General features: G+C 42.3%; 1 protein-coding gene across 1 annotated transcript; it reads left to right on the plus strand.

Moving 5' to 3' along the window:
- The first annotated feature begins 416 nt into the window (after nucleotides 1-416).
- LOC116279261 (uncharacterized) lies at nucleotides 417-3,831 on the plus strand. The gene is made up of 2 exons (XM_031675286.2): nucleotides 417-2,620; nucleotides 3,599-3,831. Exons 1-2 carry the CDS (start codon nucleotides 417-419, stop codon nucleotides 3,609-3,611), a joined length of 2,217 nt encoding a protein of 738 aa, XP_031531146.2. The 3' UTR covers nucleotides 3,612-3,831.
- Nucleotides 3,832-24,421: the final 20,590 nt, after the last annotated feature.

Genomic DNA, 24,421 nt, shown 5'->3' on the forward strand with positions numbered 1-24,421 from the left:
CTTTAAAAGAAGCCTCTCTCTGTCTGTCTCTCTCTCTCCCTCCCTCTCCGTCTCCCGCTCTCTCTCTTCGTTTTATAGAGTCATGAAGTGAATGGGGGAGCAGTGATGAAACACCTTTCAGCTCCTGTTTGTAATGTGTCTTCAGCTCTTCATTCTCACTACATCCGTTTCAACTTTGTATGTTCTTTTCTCAGTAGCTTTAGCAACATTAAGACCTCCACGTTCTCTTTCTGTCTCCTGTGCGAGGTTTTTACCATTGCTGATACTTGATCTATCCACGTCTTTCTCCCCCTGTAAATAACTGTGTCTCCACTGGCGTGAGCCATCCCAAGGTGGAAACTGGGGAACAAATCCAGGTTTGTATACCCCAGCGCACCACCCTATAGGGACACTGCAGTTTTGCTTGCAATGGTAGAATGAAACGGAAGGGACTTGGGTGGGCTTCAAGAGCCACCCAGAACTCGAAGGCCCCCAGGGAAGCTGAAGGCCTTGATCACTCATTGGGCCACGGGCATGTCAGTCTTTGCCTGTTGGCCAATGAGCTCAGAGCTGGCGCTGGAGGAAGTGGCTCTTTGTTGACGTTTCCAAGCTCCGCCTCCCACTGCCAGTCAGCCAGACGCTCTCCCACCTTGGGGACGGCCGCCACCACCGGCGCAGGCGCAGTCTCCCCGGGCCACTTCTCGGGCTGCCCCGGGGGCTCTCCTGTCCCGGGGCCCCCACAGGCGCCTTCGCAGACTCTTCTTGTTCCCTGCGCAGCCGGCTTCTCTGCCGCCCCCTCTGCCGCCCCCGCCACCTCCAGGCGGGCCCGCTGCCAACAGCCTCCCCGCAACGGCGGTCAGCCCGGCGGCCGCCATCTTCGCCGTAGTCGTCGCTGCAGCCGGGTCGGTGTCGGCCGCGTCCCTCCTGCCATGTCTGCCACAGAGGAGCGCGGCCAGATCCCAGGTGGCCGGGACACAGCTGTTGGCTGGGCGGGCGGCGACAACAGACTCCTTGGGGTCGGTGCGTCACCTTTGGAAGGGATGGATGGAGTCCAGGGCGTCTTCAGAGTCCTTCCGGAGGATGAGGGTTGGCAGGAGGAGGTCGCCGAGGCCGCAGCGGAAGAGAACTGGGCTGTAGAGCTGGGAGAGGAGGAGGGGGAAAGGGAAGAGTTTGAATTCGAGTTCGAGGACCAGGAGGAGGAGGAGTACCAGTCAGAAGAGGGGGACGAAGACGAGGAGGAGGAAGAGAGGGAGACAGAAGAGGAGGAGGAGAACGGGCAGGAGGGCACAGAAGTCGTCTCGGGTGCCCGTGAGGCCCCCACCGTGCGGTCTGGGTCCCTGTTCCGCATTCTGGTCCATTCCCTTCTACACAGCGACCGTGACCTGGTCCGGCCCCACGCGGGCCGCGTGGGGGCTCGGCGCCGCTTCTGGCAGCGCTTGGACCTTGCAGACCTTGCAGACCTTGCAGACCTTGCAGACCTTGCAGAGGGCCCCGCGCCTCCTCAGGAGGTGGAAGCCCCGGGAGAGGGACCTGTGCCCCAGGAGCGGGAAGACCTGGGAGAGGAAGCTGAGGTGTGGGGGGGCGAGGCCCTGGCTGATGCCTCCCAGTCCTGGGAGGCTGGAGCCTGTGGCCCCGAGGGCAGGGCCCAGGCTGGCGAGTGGCGGCCGAGTCCTCAGGCCCTCGCAGCCCCTGTTGGGGCGTCTGGCCCAAAGGCAGGCGGTGCTCAGCGCTTGCCTCTAGCACTTACGCAGCGGGTCCAAGCTCTCAAAAACCTCCAGGCACGACATGCGCAAGTAGAAGCCCAATTCTATAAAGACCTTTTTGATCTCGAGAAAAAGTACGCTGCCTTCTACGAACCTCTATTCGATAGGAGAGCTGCCATCATCAATGCAATTCATGAGCCCACAGAAGGGGAATGTCAGTGGGCAGTAGGTGTGGCGGAAGGGGCTTGGGAAGAAATGGATGCAGAGCCTGAAGGAAAGGGGCAAATAAATGGCATACCTCACTTTTGGCTGACAGCTTTTAAAAATGTCAAGATGCTCGGTAGGATGATCCGGGGAAATGACGAACTTGCCCTGGAGCACTTGACAGATGTGAAAATAAAGTTTTCTGGGGTCGATGAACCAATGGGCTTCACCGTAGAATTTATCTTTGAGTCAAACGAATACTTTTTCAACAAAGTTCTGACGAAAACGTACCGAATGCGCTCAGACCCAGATGATTCTGATCCCTTCTTCTCCAGAGGGCCAGAGATAATCAGCAGCACAGGCTGTGAGATCTACTGGAAAGAGGGGAAAGACCTCACCATGAAAACTCTCGAGCTGCAGAAGTGTGAGGGCCGTGGAAGTGTGGTACCAGCCACGGACAAGGTGCCCAGTCGTTCCTTCTTCACCTACTTCTACCCTCCTGATTCTCCTGAGGGTAGGGTATTGGATATCGCCACTGATTATAAGTTGGGCTATTTTTTCCGTGAAGTTCTGGTCCCAAAGTCCGTATTATTCTTCACGAAAGAAGCGACTGAATATCAGTGTGAAGACTCTGATGAAGAGGTCCAAGAAGCTGAAGGGCCAAGAACCGAAGAACCAGGGCGAGGACCTGAAAAGGATGTGGACCCAGCAGAGGGCAGCCCCGGGGAAGCCAGGTATCTGTGTGCAGCTCCGAGTATCACCCAGCCATTCCTGACATAGGCCTATTGTGTTATGTTTTTAAGTTTCCTCCACAAAGCAAATAGTAGTAAAGGAAATTTGGCTAAAGCCTAGTTTCAGGACAGCTTAACGTTCGTAAGGCGTGTATGCTAGATAATGTAGAATGGAGCGTGTTCTGAAATGTGCTTCGCTCCCAGCTGCAGGCCCTCCGAGCGGTAGCTGTAAGACTTCTGCAGGTGGGAAACTTATCAGACCTGGTAGCCCCGAGCACTGTTTGTCTGGAACACAGTTGCCAGAACAGGCGGCTGAAGTGACTGGAACGTGCGCTAGCTGGGCCTTCATCAGTGGGCTACAGCAGTACGGTCTCTTGTGCTAACTGGGAGAAAATGCCTGTGAGAATGTGACTGCTGACAAAGGTGTAGCAAGTGAACATTTTCAAGTGGGAGCCCACTGGTTGATTGATACCTGACTGTTCAGTTGTAAAGGTTTATATTTCATGGGACAGTCAGTCAAAAGAGAAGAACGTTAGCCTCGGTAAGACTGTTGTTCACCACTGAATTGGTGATTAAGTCAGCTTGTATCTTGCCTGTCCTCTCCTTCTCTTTCTTCCTTTGCTTTTCCCCGTCCTTCTCCTCTTCCTTTTTGCAGGCCTGGAAACAGAGGGTCTGGGAGTGACTGATGGATAGAGCACAGGCTAGTAAGGTGGAAAGACTGACTTATTTAATGAGTCTCTCAAGAAAACAACAGCAACAAAGCAGGCGTTTCTGGTGTTTGGCAAGTGGGAGAGGAGGTTGGTGTGAGGGGTGCATGATGGAAGACACGTCCAAACGTCTGCGTCGCAAGGGGAAAATGTGTTGATTTCTCTTGATGGTACAACAGGCGTACGTAGGATTGCCTGTTTTCTTAGATTTAGAAAGTCAGTGTTGCATGTTCTTGGCTTGCAATTGCTAATTGTCTCTTATTTCATCCCACAGTTCTCAGGCATAGAAAGACACGATGGAGGAAGAAACAACGAAATTGTTCTTCACGGATTTGAGATTTTCTGCTTCTCAGTAGCCAGTGGGAATTTTATCAACACTGGTTTTGTTCCCGATTTCATCATGCAAAAAGTGTTATCCACCTTCATCTGACTTTTCTCTTAAGTTTTTCAGATACGTTTGACAGCATTTGCCCCTGTTAAAAATAAAAGTTTGCCAGAAATGGATAAGCTGCAGAGTTCTTAGGTATATAACACTGATGCAGGTCTATCCTTGTATCTTTTCTTTTTGCTTTGTGCCACCTTACTGTCATTGAAACTGTGTCTTAAGTTCTTTTATTGCCGCCACAAGTTAATTAAAATGCCAGTGTATAAACAGTTAACGTAAAGGGAGAGGTGGAGGTCTAGCCCCTACTTCCTTCTATTGAAAGAAACCGACGGATGACCAAGCTCATCCGGAGACCAGATGGTGCCACTGGGCTGCTGTGGACCAGCGGCATCAGCGTCACCTGGGAGCTTGTGAGGAATGCAGATGCTCAGGCCCCACTCCAGAGTTACTGAATCAGACATTCTGAAGGTGGGCCGGCAATCAGAGTTTTACGTGTCCTTCAGGTGACTCTGAGAAGCACACTAGAGTTTGAGCATCACTGGTTTAGAGCAGTGATGGGTGTGGGGGGCCGGGGAGGACTGTGAGGGACTGAGCTTCTCCTGTGGTAAGGCCAGCACTGACCCAGCCACTTGACACTATTTTCAGTCAACTGGACGGGACAGCAAAGGCTGGAGTGGGGATGAGACTAGAATTCTCTCAAGGGTCTGAGACACAGAAAGACCTCCAAGAGGGGCAAGGATTGGATGGTGGCAGTGGCAAAAGTGGGTGAGGGAACAGACTAGTTTCAGAAGGATAGAACCGTTACGATACCACGAATACGAAGTTTAAGAGCATGTAAAACAATCACATATTGATTATGGACGCGTATATGTAGTAAAAGGCATGCGTGGGGGGGGGATGCACGCACGGAGTGTGTAGAGGGGCACGCATGAGAACGACAGACCCCTTGCTAAGGGTAGTGGTGACGTCTTGTGGAGAGGGGGAGAGAATTCAACTGGGAAGGGTTGCTCACAGGGCTGCCATAACCAGTTACCACAAGGTAGGCGGGTGGCTTGAAACAACATAAAAGTTTAATCTCCCACAGTTGCAGCAGCCAGCAGTCTGAAAGCAAGGTGCTCCAGGGGAAAATCCTCCTCATCTTCTCCAGTTTCTGCTGCCTCCTGGCCTTCCTTGGCTTGTGGCAGGAGAACTCCAGTCTCTGCCTCTGTCTTCACAAACTGGACAAACTGTAGCATATGTAAGCTGTAAAGTTTTCAGGGCAACGTTCAATTAAGGGCCTGCATGCCACGTGTAAAATTATTTGAAAGTTTCAAATCAACTAATAAACTATTAAACAAGGTATCTCATCTACCAAATAAATACACCATCTTGATTGCCAGGAAACCAACTTCAGATTTAGAATACTTTGCATATTTCAGGGTTTTTTCCTTGTTTAGCTCGTTACGCTAATTTAAAATCACAAAGCTATCGGTAACAAGTTTGTGTTAGCAATAGTTGCGTGATATTGAAGAGGGCACATTAGGAGACCGGGAGTCTCCAGGTCTGTCCTCTCCTGGGCCAGGCGTATTAGTTCTCCATTGCTAAACAAAACCAAATCACCACATAAATGATAGACGGATCAAACTACAGGAACATACCTAATGTAATCAAGAGTGTGACATTCCATTGACATTTTCACATTCTGATGGTTAGAAGAAAATCACAGGTCCAGGCCAACTTAAGGGGATGGAAAATTCAAGAGCAGGAATAAGAAAAAGTTTGAGGGTCACTTAGGGTCTGTGTACAACACCTGTTGTGTGCGTACAATACCTGGGCTCCTCCGAGTTCTGTTCCAGCGATGTGGGGAAAGGGGGACCCCCACCCCAGGCCACTGGTCCACATCACAGGCCCCAGGTCCAGCCTCTTCCTCTTCTCTACTCACTCTGAGCTCCATTCCTCACCTCAAGAGATCTCACATGCACATACGTGGATGTTGAAGTCCACTTGTCCCCTGTTCCCTGAATATAGTCACCAACAGTTGGTTTCCTCCCAGTCCTGGAAGTAAGTATAACAGTGCAGTGCCACTTAACCCTCAGAAGCACAGATCCAGGGAAGAGGAGCATGCAGGCTTCTTGGAACTTGGGGTTTAGGGCCACTGTGCAGCAAATTCAGGACCCCTGATACATGGAACAAGGTTGGGAGCAGGCTGTGTGCACATCTCCTTGATCTCACACACTGCACCCTTGGCTGTTTGCAGAGAGATGAAGCTGGAAGAGGGTGGTAGTGGCTCCCCTAAAGTGTGGGATCCGGGACAAGCCCCTCTAGCCTGGGTCTCAGAGCAGTAGTAAGACCAGCAGCTGGTTCATCACAGACACTGTGACAGCCAGCCTCTAAGAGCACCCCAATGATCCTGTCTCCTGGTGTTCATGCCCCAGAGTAGAGCCCTACCTCATTTAATAGAGATGACCTATGTGACCAAGCATTTGTCATGCAGCAATAGAAAACAAAACAGATGTTGTCACAGAGTAGGATTTTGTGGTAAACAACAACAAACAAGCAAACACCTGAAAGGTGGGAATGGCTTTGGAAATGGCCAGAGGGCAGAATCTGGAAGGACTTTGAAGAGAGTGTTAGAGATAGTCAAAGATGCTTTGAAGAGACCATTATCAGAAGCCTGATGGCCATCGTGGAGCCTGCCTGTGAGTGTAAAGGGAAGTACAAAAAACGTTATTGGAAACTGGAGGAAAGGATCCCTTTTTAAGTAGTGTAGTGGTGTGGGAATTAAAAAAAAATGAAGTGTTGAAGGTGCTGCCTGTCTTCTTACCATTCATGGCAAGATGGGAGACAATAAAGTTAAAGTAAAGGACGGACTTTAGCTTAGATAAAAAGGGAGACAGAACCTGCTGCTTTGAAAATCCCCAGCCTCTCCTAGATGGCAAAAGATACTAAAGTTAACAAAAGGCTTCTAGGCAAAGGCAGCATCTAGAAGCCTTCCAGAAAAATATGATGTAAAGATGAAGCCAAGGATGTGACAATAAGTCCTCTGTTTAGGCCTCAGGACAATCTGGGCCAGTACCTCAGAGATCCTTAAAGTGACAAAACAGGACTTCTAATAGAAGTTGAAGGATATTATTCCTAAGCAGTCTCAGTAGAAGCCCAAGGCCCAGAGGACTTATCTCAGAGAGTTGTGGATGTGCCTGTGAATGAAAAATACTGCAGAGAATACTAGTAAACAAAGAATGCAGAAGCTATCAAATCATCAGCGGCTGCCGCACCCCCCAGGGAAGACAAGCCTGCAGCCCAGCCTCTGCAGCCACTCACAGCAGTGCGCCCTGAGGGGACTCAGAATAAGAAAGGACAGGATACTGGCCCTGGATAGCTAGGTGCTTGTCAAAGGGATGAATTCAATGAGCCCAAACGTTTGGTCCCTCGCATAGGAGAAAAGAGCTAAATTCTTTAACTTGGGATGTCTGGTTTTCTTCAGTTAACAAGTAATCTTTAATGTTCTGACTACCTGGTCTTTGTTGTAAAACTCCTATATATCCTGGCTCCTCCCGTACCTCTTTGGAGCAGTCCCTCAGAGCAGTCTGAGAGGTTGTTATCCCGGGCTCAGAAGTGTCCACCAAATAAAACATAACTCTCAACTTTAAGGCTGTGCATTTATTTCAGTCGACAGTTTTGGCGACCATTACAAAGGGACCCAGAGCAGACTCCTCTCCTTCGCCTGAACTCTACGAGGATCTGGAGCCTTGGTACCAGCAGAGGCCTCTTGGGCCCATCCGCCTCCTCGGAGAGTCCATACGAATTTGGATGAGTCTCTCCTGGTTCTAGGGTCTCTCGTTATTAGTTGATGATCTAAGTTTTATTCAGTGGTGTTAAACTCCTCTCTGGAGGATAGGTTATCCTTGAAACAGGTTCAAGAAGTACCTGGGTTATCCTCAGTGGAAGGCACTGGGAGGATTTTACTCAGTTTAGACACTGAGTGGTTCTATCCTCAGTTAAAAGACTGGAAAAACTTTGTTCAGTTAGGAGAACAATGAGTGTAGGGTTGGACTGGGTAATTAGGGAAAAAACTGGCCTGTCATTTTTGCTTGAATTGGCAACCTTAATAGAGTTTGTTAAAATAAAACTGAAATTTTATGAGAGCTGTTCGGCTCCAAAGATGGGACCCTCCTCTTGGCCGGTAACGGCTTTCTTAGGTGACTGAGAAACTTTCAGGAGTGGTGGAGGCCAAGACCTCATACCATGCATATGCCCCTGTAGGGAAACCCACTAGCAATTGTACACTGACAAACTTACCTTAAAACAGGGAATATAACTTTCAAAACAAAAGAAAAAGGAACGACAGATTGCCAGTCTCCAACTAATACACCAGCCAGGTTTATGTACGTAGAAAGCTTACAACTTTAATTGGGAATTAATGAAAATCTCACCCTAAAAATAACTAAGCCAGGGCTCTTTTATTGCATATACAGTTAAGTTTTTTAAAAATGCCAGCCTGATAAAAGCTTTTTTCAGAATTCTGACCTTACAAAAACCCTTTTAGGACGAACTTGAATTTCTCTTCCTGTGTCCTTGAAATGTAAATGTTTTATCTTTCTCTGGGCATTTTGTGTGTATGTATGTATGTATTTTTTTTTTAAAGAAAACTTGGACTCTGCCATCCAAAAGGTACAAATATGATACATATGGCAACCAAGCAAATAAATTGGGATTCTGAACAATACTTTGATTGTACCAATTCTCAGGCATTTTGCCATCTTAACCTTCGTTGCATCAGCCTGGACCACAACGGCCTTTACCTTTTGGGGAGTAAACTTGAATTTTATTTAGGCAGCACCCCCTCAACTCTCTTGTGGGAAAGCCTCTTCATCTTATTGGTTTGAAATCATTACTAATTATATATATATATATGATGTGTATATATATATATATATAATGATTAATATATATAAAAAAATACATAATACATATATATTATATATATTATATACGTGTATATAATATATATATAATACATCATATATATATATAATACATCATATATGTATATATATAAAAAATTGACGGCCAGATGATGGATCCTTTAAATTGGAAAAACGTCTAACTTGGTAAAACTTTGGAGAGCTCTCATTATGAATAGCAGTTTTATTTGTACCTATAAAAATCAATCAGATTTAAAGGTAAAAATGTATATGTCTAATGGTTAACCTAAGAACTCCCTCAGTTTAAAACAAAACTTGGTTTGGAAAGCGATATTTGTGTTTTCCCTTTCCCCTCAATGGGTTTTAGAGATGCTATAATAAAAACATTAGAATACTTGATGTTAATTAGGTTGAGTAACTTGAAAAAGGAATATAGAAAATGTCTAAAAGACTTTTTTTTTTTGACAAGGGAAAAAATAAGGGACTTATCCCAAATGGATAAATACTTTTCAGATGGTTATTTAAAATAGGATAAGTAAAATGGACATTTATGGATTAAGATACAAGGTTTTGATACTACACTATGTAAGGTTAAAAAGGCCAAAGGGACCTCCTACTGGTCCCCAACATTAAAGTTCAAACAAGTCCGCTTTATTTACCCCAGTTTAAAATGTATATATTTATAGGGCTGGAAAAAATATATACACTGAGATACTTGTTCAACAATTGGGGCATCAGTTAGACCAATTGATCAAATTTAAAAATTGACAAGGGCCTAAGTCCTTTGGCTCAAACTCCTCTGGGGATCCCAGAGACTTTTATATAAAATTAGATAAAATGGACAAGAAGTAAAAGAAAAAGGTTTCTAGCACTTCTTCTAAAAACAAGTCTTATTGGTTGTGTTAGGTAGTTTAGATGGAAATGAGCACTGGGCAGGGGGAGAGGAAGAGGAAAGGAATAATCCAGAACACAAGGAACCTGAGCGGTCAGTCAACCAGAATGCAGGGAATGTGAGTTATCAATGAATCGATCAATACGAAACCAGGATATAAAAAGGAAAAACGAGGGAACGGCGCCATGTTTCTTGTCTTGAATTGGCCTGCTCCCAATTCCTAGGAGTGTACTATCTTTCACTATTTTTTTTATTTCTCCAATAAAAATCTTGCTTATATCACACTTTTTGTCTCTTGTCAGAAATCTTTTTTTCAGGTGACTAAGAACCACGGTAATTCTTATTTTCCTTTTTCCCAGTAACATTAATTTTGGTGCCATGACTCAGATTGCATGCTTAAACCTAATCTTTCCTCCTTCGTTTTCCTCTCCCTCCCCAAGGCCAGCCAGCTGAGCACAAGCTCCTGGGGCCAGCTGTGGCAGCTGGACCAAGAACACAAGGTGTGGTAGCCACTGGCTAAACTAAAGGAGATCACTCCAATTAGACCATGGAGACACCCAGCACACAATGGGATACCAAGAGTCTAGCCTTGCTGGGACTCCTTTGGGCTGAATATTGCCAGCTGGGACCATTTTAATCTTGTAGATTTTGGCCCTCAAAAGAAAAACACTTATCTCTAACCCTAACTCACTCCTCTATTTTTGCTCCCCCTTTCTCTGGCTGTCCCAGTTGAGCAGCTCTCCTGCTCCTGGATCACTGACCACCCACAGGGTTAAAACTCACTATTTCCTTGGACTGCGGTGACTCCCAGCTCATGGTAAGATTATGGCCGCTTTCCCCATCCAGAGAGGAGGCTGGGATGCCGGATCCTCCTTCAGTGGACCAATGACCCTGGGACACCAGGCTCTCTTCGGTCCATGGCTTCAGGGTACTCTTGGCTACATGCAGAAGACTCAGACATCAGACTATAGCCTGTGGGCTTCACCTTGGGACACTGAGCTCTGAAGACCCTCCTTCCCCCAGTATCCTGCCCTTCAGATGGAAAGCCAACAGCTGATCCCTGCTGACACTCCCCTGGGCTACATCTTAGCCCAAACCATGGCCCATAAATAGGAGCATAAATTCAACCACCTTGCTCCAGCTTAATCTCTTCTACAATACACAAGACAAATGGTCTAAAATATCATATATCCAGATCTTTTATTTGCTGAGGGACAGCAATGATCTCCTAAAGAAATGCAAAATAACCACCTTGGCCATGGTTACTATCAGAAACCTGCTATCCCCAACACCTCCTTGAAAGGGCGCTCCCTTAAACGTACGTCCTCCCCTGCTCTCCCTACCATATGCCCCTCCTTTAAAGGGTAAATTTCTCACCCAGTCTGCCCCTGACATTAGATGAAAACTCTAAAAGGTGATCCAGGAACCTGGAGTAACTCTTGATGAAATGCTAACCATCGCTGCCAGTTTTTTATAATCAAGATCAGGTGCAAGAGGCCAAGGCTCAGGAGAAGGAAAGAGGGAAGGAGGCCAGGCATGCCCAGATGATTATGTCCCTTCAGGGCAGCCACCATCCTTACATACCCAGACCCCAACAGATGAGTCCAACAACAAGTGCAACATCTGCCACCAACTTGGTCACTGGGCCAAAGAATGTCCCTACAGGGACAGATCTTCAAGATCTGCCTGTTTGTGGTGTAACAAGCAAGGTCATTGGGTGGCCTGTCCCTCAAGCTGTGGGAGCCCATGATTGGGTTAACAAATTGTAACAGACCCCAGCCGCTTATCTCCTTAAAGAAGAGCAAATGTGCTTAGTAACTGCCTTGCTTGCATAGTTGAGGTTTTAGCAAGGACCCAGGCCCTCTGCTATAAATGCTGGGCGTGCCTGCTGTTAGATAGTCTTCTATCCCCAAAACAGCCTTGGGCTGGAATGGTAAACAAATTATAAAAAACTGCAGACTCAGAGTTGAGAAGGCTGGTTAGCCAATGACGGGTAAGATCCCCTGGGTGGGGGGCAACCTAAGACAGGCACAGCCGCCTGAGTCCAAGAAAAATGTTGTTAAGCAGCTGATTCTCATGCATTCTGCCCTGATAAGCTGAAAGGCTCAACACGAATATGATTTACCAAAAAGGGTCTTCTGACCTTGAGCCAAACACCAACAATAAACAAAGCCTTTGTACTCATTGTGATCCCACCCTGTCCTTCCCTAAATTCCTGCATTCCTCCTTTGACTGTACACAATAAATATGGGAGCATTTGAGAGGCTCGTGGAGTTGGCTCCCGACTCCCTCTCACTCTCTTGACTTTTTCCACAAAGTCTTGAGTAATTCATTGTGTCTCGGTGGGACTTCTGCTGGCCAGAACCCACAACTGGTGACGAACCCACATCGAGCCAAAATAGCCCACTGGGGAGAACAAACCTATGATCTGCAGATGGTCATCTGGGACTAAAGAAGCCCCCCTCAATCAGCCCCAGTGCAAGAGATCTTCATCACTGGGCTGGAGCCACAGGTACAAATGGATGTAGCAGGTAAGACAATGACTTTTCTTTTGGATACCAGGGCCACCTACTCTGTCCTAACTTCCTTCTCCAGACCCTTCTCTTCTAGATCCTACAACACACCTACCCTTCTGGTCATTAAGAAGGATGGGGCCTATAGAGTAGTCCAAAATTTAAAAATTATAAACGAGGCTGTAGTGCCTTTTCATCTAGTGGTTCCAAACCTCTATGTATTACTAATAACATACCTCCAGGAACCCAGTGGTACCCTACCTTAGACCTAAAAGATGCTTTCTTCTGTATACCCCTTAGTCCCCAGTCTCAATAATTATTTGCCTTTCAGTGGGATTCATCCAATGGGTATCAAAGCCAGCTAACCTAGACAGTACTACCACAGGCGTTTAGAGACAGTCCTCACCTCTTTGGGCAAGCTTTGGCTCAAGATTTCCAGGACTTACAGCTTGAAAAAGGAACTATTCTCCGATATGTAGGTGTCTTACTTATCTGCTCCCTTACTCGAGAACAGGCCATCCAACGTGCAATCCAAACTCAACTTCTTGGCTGCGCAGGGATATAAAGTTTCCAGGTCCAAGGCCAAAATGATCAAACAAGAAGTAACTTATCTAGGAGTTGTTTCAACTTCTGGAAATCATAGCCTTTCCCCTGAATGAATTCAGGGACTCTTACAACTCCCTAATCCCACTGCTTGAAAAGAGCTCAGAGCATTTCTTGGATTAACAGGTTACTGTAGACTTTGGATCTCTAACTATGGGTCTATAGCCCAACCTCTATATGACAGTTTAAAGGGTAAGGATGATTCTACCTCTCCAGTGGGGTCCTTCCCAATAGGAAACAATGGGAAAATTAAAAAATCTAGTAAGATCCCCAGCATTGGGGCTGCCAGATCCCACAAAGCCCTTCCAGTTCTATGTTCACGAGAGAGGAGGAGCCTTGGGGAGTCCTCACCCAATAGCTGGGTCCTACCCAATAGCCCATGGAATACCTCTCTAAGTGGCTAGATCCCACTACTTGAGGCTGGCCTTTCTGCCTAAGAGTGTTGGGAGCCCTCTTCACTCCATTTAAGTAGGTATGACCCTTGTTTGCCCCCTTCGTCCCTTGGCTAGGATTGGCTCTATATATTTGACCTCTAACTTTTCAACCTTCTTATAAAATGTGTTTCTTCTCATCTAGAGTCAAACTTCAAATGGCTATACAACAAGGTAATCCACCAATCAGCCAAGACAGTTTTTATACTAGCCTTCAATGGACACTGACCCTTCACTCACCACTGGCCCAGTGATAGGATAGCCAGCTAGTCTGGGACCCCAACGAGTTCCATTGTCACCCCAGATCAGCAGGAAGTAGCTAGAGCAGTCATTGCCCTCTACATCCCAAGGATTTGAGGTCCTATGACTAGAGGGGGGAATGTTAGGTAGTTTAGATGGAAATGAGCACTTGGCAGGGGGAGAGGAAGGGGAAAGGAATGATCCAGAACACAAGGAACCTAAGCACAAGGAACCTGAGCTGTCAGTCAACCAGAGCACAGGGAACTCGAGTTATCAATCAATCAATCAATACAAAACCAGGATATACAAACAGGAAAATCTAGGGAACGGTGCCATTTTTTCTGTCTTGGATTGGCCCGCTCCCAATTCTCTGGAGTATACTATCTTTCACTATTTTTTTTTTAACCTCACTGATAAAAGTCTTGCTTGTATCACGTTCTTTTTCTCTTGTCAAAAATCTTTCTTTCGGGTGACTGAGAACTGATCTTGTTATATCTGTTGCAGATTTGTCAAAAAAATAATAGTAATTTGCTGTAATAAAATTCTTATAAGTAAATCAAATGTAAATGAGATAAGAGCTTTTGGATAAATGCTTTAAAAATAAGTATATTTTAGAAATGTATACTTAAAATAATCTCTACAAATATTTGGAATCTTAAAATTCTAGAGTTGTGCTAAATTAAGTTAAATGATGGGAGTTTATTAAATAACTAGGTCATTCCCAAATACAGTAAGATATTAAAACATTCATTACTAAACATTGGTTTCCCTTTACAGAGAAGCTAAAGGTATTTTGGGGACTATTGATAAATATGTTTGCTGCCACCCTAAGAGATTTTCTATTAAAAAGCACATGCTTTTAGAAATTATTATTGGTATTTATATTTGTCAATCTACAGAATACTAATGCAGAAGACAGTTTATAATTGCTTATTTCCTAGTTTTCACTGGAAATTAAGGATTGTAAAAGTGTTCTAATTTAAATATGTAATTAAAGCTACTACAAAAAATAACATTTTTGGTATACAGTAAAAAATAGAGTGTATGTTTTCAGCAAAAAGGTATAAAACATGAAATTACATTTTGCTACTTAGAGTTGGTAGTTTCTAGATGTGGGAATTAAGGGATAAAATAATATGGATACAGAAGGTGATAGAAGGTTATGGAGAATCCTGAGAAAAGAGTTTTGTGTATGGCTGGGATTGACTAAATGGATTTTGTTAAGAGTAAACTGAAACATGATTGGGTTTTAATTCTCTATGTTAAGAAAACAAAGTTTCTTAGAGTGCTACTTTTGATAACAGACTGTGTGAGTGTGCGTTAAGTAATTTGTATCTGTTTTTAAAACCACTGTCACTTTGGTTGAGTAAATGAGTATTGTTTAACAGTGACCTATGATTTTATCTGATCAAGTGTTTTGAAACTTTTTAACAAGCTTCCCAAAATATCAAATTTTGATTAAATTCTTTTGACCTTCAGCTAAGCTAACTTTGGGATGCTTCAAAGGGCCCCTGAAATATCCCAAAGAGAGATATTAAACTAAGTAGACTACATACATCTCAAAAATGTTCTCCTAGGACAGTCTACCCAAGCAATAGAAATAAAAGCAAGAATAAACAAATGTGACCTAATTAAACTTACAAGCTTCTGCACAGCAAAGGAAACTATAAGCAAAACAAAACGACAACCTACAGAATGGGAGAAAGTTTTTGCAAATGAAACCGACAAAGTCTTGGTCTCCAGAATATATAAGCGGCTCATACAACTTAATAAGAAAAAAACAAACAACCCAATCAAAAATGGGCAAAACACCTAAACAAGCAATTCTCCAAGGAAGAAATACAAATGATCAATAGGCACATGAACAAAATGCTCAATATCACTAATTACCAGAGAAATGCAAATCAAAACTACAATGAGGTATTACCTCACACCAGTCGGAATGGCCATCATTCAAAAGTCCACAAATGACACATGCTGGAGAGGGTGTGGAGAAAAGGGAACCCCCCTACACTGCCGGTGGGAGTGCAGTTTGGTGCAGCCACTGGCAAACAGAATGGAGATTCCTCAAAAGACTAGGAACAGACTTACCATATGACCCAGGAATCCCGCTCCTGGGCATGTATCCAGAAGGAACCCTACTTCAGGATGACACCTGCACCCCAATATTCATAGCAGCACTATTTACAACAGCCAAGACATGGAGACAGCCTAAATGTCCATCAACGGATGACTGGATAAAGAAGTGGTGGTATATTTATACAATGGAATACTATTCAGCCATAAAAAGTGACAACATAACGCCACTTGCAGCAACATGGATGTTCCTGGAGAATGTTGTTCTAAGTGAAGTAAGCCAGAAGGAGAAAGAAAAATACCATATGAGATCGCTCATATGTGGAATCTAAAAAAAACACACCATAAATTCAAAACAGAAACAGACTCAGACATAGAATATAAACTTGTGGTTGCCAACAGGGCAGGGGGTGGGAAGGGACAGACTGGGATTTCAAAATGTAGAATAGATAAACAAGATTATACTGTATAGAACAGGGAAATATATACAAGATCTTATAGTAGCTCACAGCAAAAAAAAATGTGACAATGAATATATACATGCTCATGTATAATTGAAAAATTGCTCTACACTGGAATTTGACACAACATTGTAAAATGACTATAACTCAAAAAATGTTAAAAAATAATGAACTAGACTTATTTAGTATGTTAAATTACTTTTAAAAAAGTCAAGTAATTGGGGATAAAACTTAGGTTATATTGTAGAAATAAAAGTCACTAGTATAGTTATTCTAAAATTCTTAAAAACCTATGTCCTGATATCAGTCATAATTCTAATTATTATCTTAAAATGTTGTATGTCAAAAATATCCAAGTTGCTTGTTAATTGCGTTATAATCAAATCTTTAACCATGTCATTCTAAGTCTTGTCATATAAACTGTCATTGTTTTACTCTAATGCTTTTATAAAATGAAGATCTTCAGGAAGATTCATAAAAAGGGTCTTTTAAACAAAAATGTTCCTGATAAGTTTTAGATCATACCACTGAACTGGTAAATTTTAAAACTCTAATGGAAACCTGATGACTTTATGCAGATAAAAATTAATTACATGGAACTAAATGAACTGATAAATATGATTGATAACTTAATGATTCTAGAGAAACATACTGGCCTTTACTGTTTATTTTTCAAAAAAACCCTTTCCTCTTATTCTATGACCTACAACAAGTTGATAAAGTATGCCTTTGTAAACAAGCATAAAACATTTATCTTTTTTTCTCATCTTGATCCTTCCAAAATTTCACTTCTCCAGCTGTCTCCCCTGTGGATATGAGGGTTATTGCAAACAGATTACAACTAGTTACACTAATCATTGTTGTAATTTGTTGTTTCTAAATTGTTATTCTCTATATGACTTTATTAATGTTACTAACTGTATTGCTTATTCTATTTTATAAGATTGTTGTCTCTTGTATTTCCCAGTGTGTAACTAGGCCTCTGATAAGATGGCTAAACATCTTGGAAAAAATAGATCACATTATAACCCTGTATAGAATAATTATAATAGTGTGATTATACATATGAGAATGAGCAAGGAGGGAAAACATTTCCTGGATCATAATACACTAGTAAGACAGGCATTCCAGAGAATCTTGAGCATCACCAGAGCCTAGTCCAAAAATTAGCCCATTGAGTGGCATGTCAACAGAATCTTCCACCTGATCCTAGGAATGAGACTTCCTAGGACCCTCAGACAAAATTGGTCATGAAATGTCTCTGAAAATATTGGTCGAATTTAGGACCAAGGGGAAACACTGTGAAAAAAAATACTACAAACAATATCAGCAAACAAAGACTGCTGAAGCCCTCAAGTCATCAGCGGCTGCCCCCACCCCCTCCCATGGGAAGACAAGCCTGCAGCCCAGCCTCTGCAGCCACTCACAGCAGTGCGCCCTGAGGGGACTCAGAATAAGAAAGGACAGAATACTGGCCCTAGATAGCTAGGTGCTTGTCAAAGGGATGAACTCAATGAACCCAAATGTTTGCTCCCTCCCATACCTAGAAAAGAGCTAAATTCTTTTAACTTGAGATGCCTGCTTTTCTTTAGTTAACAACTAATCTTGTAATGTTCCAACTACCTGGTCTTTGTTGTAAAGCTCCTATATATCCTAGCTCCTCCCCTACCTCTTTGGAGCAGTCCTTCAGAGCGATCTGGGAGGCTGTCATCCGGCCAAATAAAACATAACTCTCAACTTTTAGGCTGTGCATTTATCTCAGTTGACAATACAAATAAAACCCATGAGAACTCTTCTCCTTAATATTTTCTATCATTTCCTCATGAAAATCACTGCAACAGAGGCCACCTTGTGACTTCCTGAGAAAGGTAAACATGGGAATGAATTCTGTGAAAAAAAAATTATTATCGGAGCCTTGGTGTTTAAAAACAATGAGTTCCTATTGAATTATGCATCACTGTCTTTGAAATCTGCATGCAATTTCAGTGTTCTAACTTATTCACAGATTTACCTGAAGGAAAGAGAAGCAAAGGAGACGGACTAATTGAGAGCATTCAATCATTATGCTATAGATATTGTCATTTATTGTGCCTCTAAAATATCTGGCATATACTTTTTCCAAAGTGACATTTCAAGAATTTCTGATACCATCTATGTTAAAAGAGAAAAGCAGTAGCGTGGATAATCAAACAACAAGTGACAGTAAAATGTAATTTTTTTGCCTTAACTTGAGCATAACTGGATTTGCTTCTTTCTGGAAGTTTACATTCCTTAACATCATACCAATTTACAGAGAGCTTCTCTTTCCCACATGAAAGGCAACGTATTAGCGAAAGTAAGAGGTAGAGAAGGCTACTGTGGAGTTGTCTCCTTCTCTTTCCCCATTCAGTGTGCATCTTCTCTCTCCAACTCTTTTTCTCACTCTCCAATACTGATCACAATTCCAAACCTGACTTTTGTTTCCTACCAACGCCAACAAAGATGCATGCTCTAATTGTCATATCCGGGGCCTCTTGATTGTCCTCAGAGAATTTGAAAACCAACCTATTTTAAAATCCAAAACAAGGAGGACCCAGGAGTAGAATAATTGCCTAATGGAGGGAACATTTCAAAAGAACAAATTCTACCCAGAAACCTCTGTATTTATTCTGGTTGTATCAGGTGCTGTGTAAAGAAAAAAAAAACCCATTAATTACAATGCTAGACACAGTAAATACCCGCCCCCGAAAACCTTTTTGATTTGCACTGCATTACAATTACAATGCCAAGCACTTGAACGTATATGCCATCTAGTTTTTTGTAACCATTAACATCCTAAGCACAATGATCTGGCTGAGTAAAATATTTGCAGTTTGCTTTTCCTCCACCATGAGCAGACGGCAATGTATACTCCACTGCAGGATAATATCTCTAGACTGAAGTCCAACCTGTGGTAAGTGGAAATGTCAACCTTGGACTTAATGAATCCCAAGCACAGCATTAGCTCACTGAAGTAGAAGGGGAGAGAATTTTAAGGCTTCATTTGATTTCATAAAGGGGAAGAAAATCACCACCTCTATGATTCATACCATGAAACAGCCAATGAGGAAATGAAGCTTCAGTTTTTACCACCGACAAATCCTGATCTGGGGGTTACACTGCCTTCATGAAGAAAGGCACTAGATCAGGGTTTGATGGGCTTTGTCTGGTGTTCATGATTATATTTAACGTTGCCAAAAAAAGAAACTCCAACAATGACTCTGCATACCATTTGTCTCTTTGATGTCCACACAGCCAGAAAAAAATTACTTGTCTTTGGGAGAAAGAGATCCGTAAAGAATTCCTAATACTGAGAGCTAGGTCAATTTACCTGATAGTCAGATACTACACCTAATACTTTTAGATTTTCCAACATGGGGAGAACTGCTTTCCCATCATAAACGAGTATACAAAACAATGGCAGTATGGGCAGCTGAGTTCTCATGGTGAGAGGGAGCCCAATGGTGAGGCACAGGATTCTTGTGCATGTTGGACACCGATAAGAAAAACACTGTGAATTTTCAGAACAATAGTATTTATTCTTATTAGGGCAGGTTGGTAAGGACTATATTTTTAGAAATTTTTTATACTAATTTAATGTCTTACCACAAGTAAAAGGTGTCACGTTTGTTTTATTGAGGGTTTCTAGGCATCACACACACTGTACCTCAATAGATATGCCGTCTTCTCATCTCTAGTTTTTCCTTAAGATTATAGAAAAAAGTATACTGAGAAATAATCATGAGTCATGTTTGGCACAATCAAGATTTCATTACTCACCTAATTAACATCTTATCTCCATTCGTTACAGTAGCAGCAATCATTATGTTCTGTTTTGGTACCCAATTCTGCCTTTCTTGAAGCACTTGTTTACAGTGTCTTTGGTCATCATCTCAATATACATCTAGGCTTCATCCATACTTGTGATGAGCTAGAGCTGGGGGTTAAAAACCTGAAAGGAAGTATGGGGGGCATGGCAAGTTGGTGCCCCCTCTCCTTAAGGATTGTAGAATGAGCTGCTTCAGGTTAACCATATACTACAGTGGAAGTGGTCTGAACTACCCTGAAGGGTTCATTTGCTTGTGCATCGGAAATGGAGTGTAACTTCACTATACTGCAGAGATTGCTGGTTACTCATTAGCTCTTTCAACTTCTGGAGAGGAAATGAAATTAAGTTAAAAATTTTCAACCACCGTAGGGAGTTGACAGTGTAGACATCTGCATTGTTCTCTAGCTAAGACTTCTCATGTAGGCCATTTGCTGCCTGAGGAAGGTAAAATGAAGACAGATCTATTCCTTCTCCTACTCTCCCTTTTCTCATCTTCTCTCCACTCAAGTAGGGAACATGTTTTGACCTGCAGAGAAATAAGCAGGGTGTCTAAATTGTGTCCCCAGGCTGCACAGCAGAGTAAGAGTACAACTGAAGCAGGTGTAGTGCTAGGGGAAAGGGTGGGGAGGAAAGCTATTCAATCCGAGAACAGTGCTCTATGTGGGAAGAGAAAAGGGAAAATAGAAATAGAAAAAGGGAAATAACAGTTTCAGCCTAGCAGCCAGTCCCCAAGTTAAAAGCAGACAACACTAAGAAATGAGAGCATACAATATAAAGAACACTTCTCGGTCGCTCTGAACTTTACCAGCTCTTGAATATCTTGTCAGGACAGTCAGGGTACTCAAGTTGCATCAAATATATACTTTAATTCAGGAGTGCTAGATGCACTGCAGAGGGAGGTGGATGAGAGGGAAGAATTGCAGCTGAGCAAAGATTGTGACAGTGGCCTTTGCCCCCTTCTACTTAGCTGTCAAGTTTACAAAAGGCCTGGGAGAAAACCAGAAATCTCCCTCTGCACTTTTCAAAAAAAAAAAGAAATAAGCTAGTTCTGGGAATATTCCTATTGAGAGAAAAAAAAAAACCTGGAGCATCTTCTCTGAATTTCTGATATATATGTGTGCCTATCAATCCCAGCCTATCAGTCCCCTGCCCCTCATCTTCCACCAATATAAAAATCGCTAATGCCATAAAATCATATGTAAACATTAGAATTGTTTAACAGTTATTCTGCATTATTTATACAGACTCACAGAAAGGGTCTCATCATCTTATTTTGTCATCTACCAATATGTAAAACCCAAAAAGTCTGAGATCCTCTGAAGGAAAAGAAACTGTCTAAAGATACTATCTTTCTAGTAGTGCAGGGTAGATTTAAATAAGACTGCACTCAAATGAGCTGATTGTACCTAGAGTGGCACAGGCTTTAAACAACTCCATGTTTTCTCATAAGCTTTTCCATTAGAGTAGATGATGGGGCACAGATGTTGAAAGGATTTGTTAGCACACACTGTGAGAGCGGACTGATTTTCTGACTTACGCATATCAGGCAATGGCAGCTGGACACCAGCCTAGTAGCTCTCTTGAATGCATGATGTTAAGGATTCTGCAATGTTTTGATTCATTATACAGTCCTAGCTGAGCTAGGAAGGCACAGTGATATTTAGTATCTGACATTAGAGGGAAGAGATAGTATAATTTGTGTGTGGGGTGCGTGGGAAAGATATAATAATTTGGAGGACAATTAATTTGATAATAACTTTATAATAATTTCTATAAATGATAAATAGATTATAAATCGTAAGAAAATTAGTATTAGCATATACCATGAAACAGTCAGTCTTTCGAAAACACGTAGCTACCCATTTCTGCATACTTTTTCTACCTCAGTGACATCCTCCCACCTCTGGAACCACCTACAGTGTTTACTGCTGAACCATTCAATTTAGAATTTATCTTGAGGTAATGGAAAGTGCAGTGGACTGTGAAGCAGGAAATTCTGGTCCAGCCTCTGCCACCAAATAACCGTGGGAAATTTGAGCAAGCACCTCCACTACTCGATCCTCTGTTTCCTACCATGGGAAATAAGAAGCCTGGATTAGTTAGTTGAATCACTAATATCCCTTCTACCTTCCACATCCTGTCATTTCCAAATATTGTTCTCCAACTGCTTCATGCGTATCAAATAATCTCAGGGTTGAAAGAGGCCTTAACAGCCTACTCCACATACCCACCCAATATCTGAAACATTACAGTATAACACTGATGTCAAATGGCTATTCAGCCTTTGCAGAAACACCTCAGTTCTCAGAAACTCAGTATCTTTTGTGGTGGCTCCTTCTATCTGTTTATACTTCAGACTACCACAAAGTTCTTAAAATAACATCAAAATTAAGTATTTCTGTTCAATGAAAGATACCATGAATAGTGTTAATGAACAGAAAACTGATTGAAAAAAGATAAAGTGCCTAAAACTGAAAATTAATAATATCCAATATATAAGAAACTACTCAAAATAAGCAGGGAAATGATAGAAATTACAATCGAAACTGAGCAAATTATCCCAATAGCAGGTTTACTGATGAAGAAAGCCAAATATTAACAAATAATTAAAGAGACTATTTAACACAAATAATCAGAGATATGAACTTAAAACAGTGAGTTCTCAGTTTACATCTATTACACTGATCCAAATTAAAACAGTAATAATCTGGCAAATATTGGCAGGGATGTGAGAGTAGTTCAGGCCTCTGGATGGCCCAAGGGACAGATGAAGTCCTTGCACATTTTTGAACAGTCAACAATAATGGGTTTTACATTTTTGATGGGTGATAAAGAATAAGAAGAACAAACAAGTTACGCAACAAAGACCTTATAACTTATTGAGTGGCTGGGCCCTAGCCCCACCCACTAGTAGGCCAACACAAGCTTTGGGACACCCAAGACTTCACATCTAGTTGTGTCAGGAAATGGCCCCACCCACCAGTGGATGGGGATCAGCCCCAGGGTCTCCTGGACCCTGACTTCACACACCAGTAAGCCAGCACTAGCCCAAAGGCCCCTCAGGGTTTTTCAGCCAGCTGTATCAGAACTCAGCCCCATCAGTGGCCAGTAGCCACCAAACAAGGCAGGGCCTGGCAACCAGTTGGACCGGGGCCAATGAACCCTACCAAACCACCCACAGTAGTCAGCCTTCCACAAAAGAAGGACCCACACAGCCCACAGAGGGGGCACCCTTACAGCAATAAAAAGAAAAGACAACCTAGTGAATCAGAGAAAATATTTGCAAATGATATGACTGATAAGGTGTTAATATCCAAAATATATAAGCAGCTTATACAACTCATCATCCAAAAAATAAACTACCTGATTGAAAACTGAGAAGACCTGATAGACGTTTTTCTGAAGAAGACATACTGATGGCTAACAAGCACATGAAAAGATGCTCAACGTTGTTAATCATCAGGAAAGTGCAAATCAAAACCATAATGTCGTATCACCTCACACCAGTCAGAATGGCTATTATCAAGACCACAAATAACAAATGTTGGAGAGAATGTGGAGGAGGAAAAAAAACATTTGCACACTTTTGCTGGGAATATAAATTAATGCATCCACTGTGGAAAACAGTATGGAGGTTCCTCAAAAAAACTAAAAATAGAACTACCATATGATCTAACATTTTTACTCCTAATTCAAAAAGATACATGCACCTCAATGTTCATAGCAACATTATTTACAATAGCCAAGAACAGAAGCAGCCTAAGTGTCCATCAATAAGCAGATGGATGAAGAAAATATGGTATACATACATAGTGCAATAATACTTAACCGTGAAAAAACTGAAATGTTGCCATTTGCAACAGCATGGATAGACTTGGGAAGTGTTATATTTAGCGAAGTATGTCAGGCAGAGAAAGACAAAAACTCTATGATATCACATATATGTGGAATATAAAAAATAAAACTAGTGAACAAAAAAGAAACAGATTTACAGATATAGGGGGCAAACCAGTGGTTATCAGTGGGGAGAGTGAAGGGAGGAGGGGCAAGATAGGGGTAGGGTATGAAGCGGTACAGACTATTATGTAAAATAAATAAGTAACAAGGATGTATTATACACCACAGGGAATACATCAAATATTTCATTTTAACTAAAAGTGGAGCATAACCTTTAAAAATTGTGAATCACCATGTTATACACCTGATACTTATATAATATAAATCAACTATATTTCTATTTTAAAAGACTGAAATACTTAATATCTGGTCCTTTACAGTTAAAATTTGCTAACCCCTGGGCTTCAGGATCTTTCATGTACTGTTATTGGAAGGAGTCATTCTTGAGAACAATATGGAACTATTTAGTCAAACTAGGTATATGGACACGTGTAACCCAGGATATATGTTCTCACAAACATAGGTTCAAAGGGGTACACGTCCAGAGCTATTTACTTCAATGCTGTTTATGGTGGTAAATAGTTGGAGGTGACTGGGAAATTCATAACTTGGTGTTTGATAAGTAAAATATGCTGGATGTACATTGTGGAGATTATGTAGCATTTAGAAATGACAAACTAGATATACATGTGGCACATTATATAGAACTTTGAAACATAACAAATGAAAAAGCAAATTAAATAGAATAAGATCTTATCTCACATAACAAATGAAAAAGCAAATTAAATAGAATAAGATCTTATCTCAATACCATTTATGTAAACTAAAAATACACAAGGACAAGACAA

The sequence above is a fragment of the Vicugna pacos genome, chromosome X (assembly GCF_048564905.1).
Source record: "Vicugna pacos chromosome X, VicPac4, whole genome shotgun sequence".
Taxonomy (NCBI): domain Eukaryota; kingdom Metazoa; phylum Chordata; class Mammalia; order Artiodactyla; family Camelidae; genus Vicugna; species Vicugna pacos.

Coding starts and splice junctions, on each gene's coding strand:
- LOC116279261 (XM_031675286.2), top strand. CDS start 417: ATGAAACGGAAGGGACTTGGGTGGGCTTCAAGAGCCACCCAGAACTCG.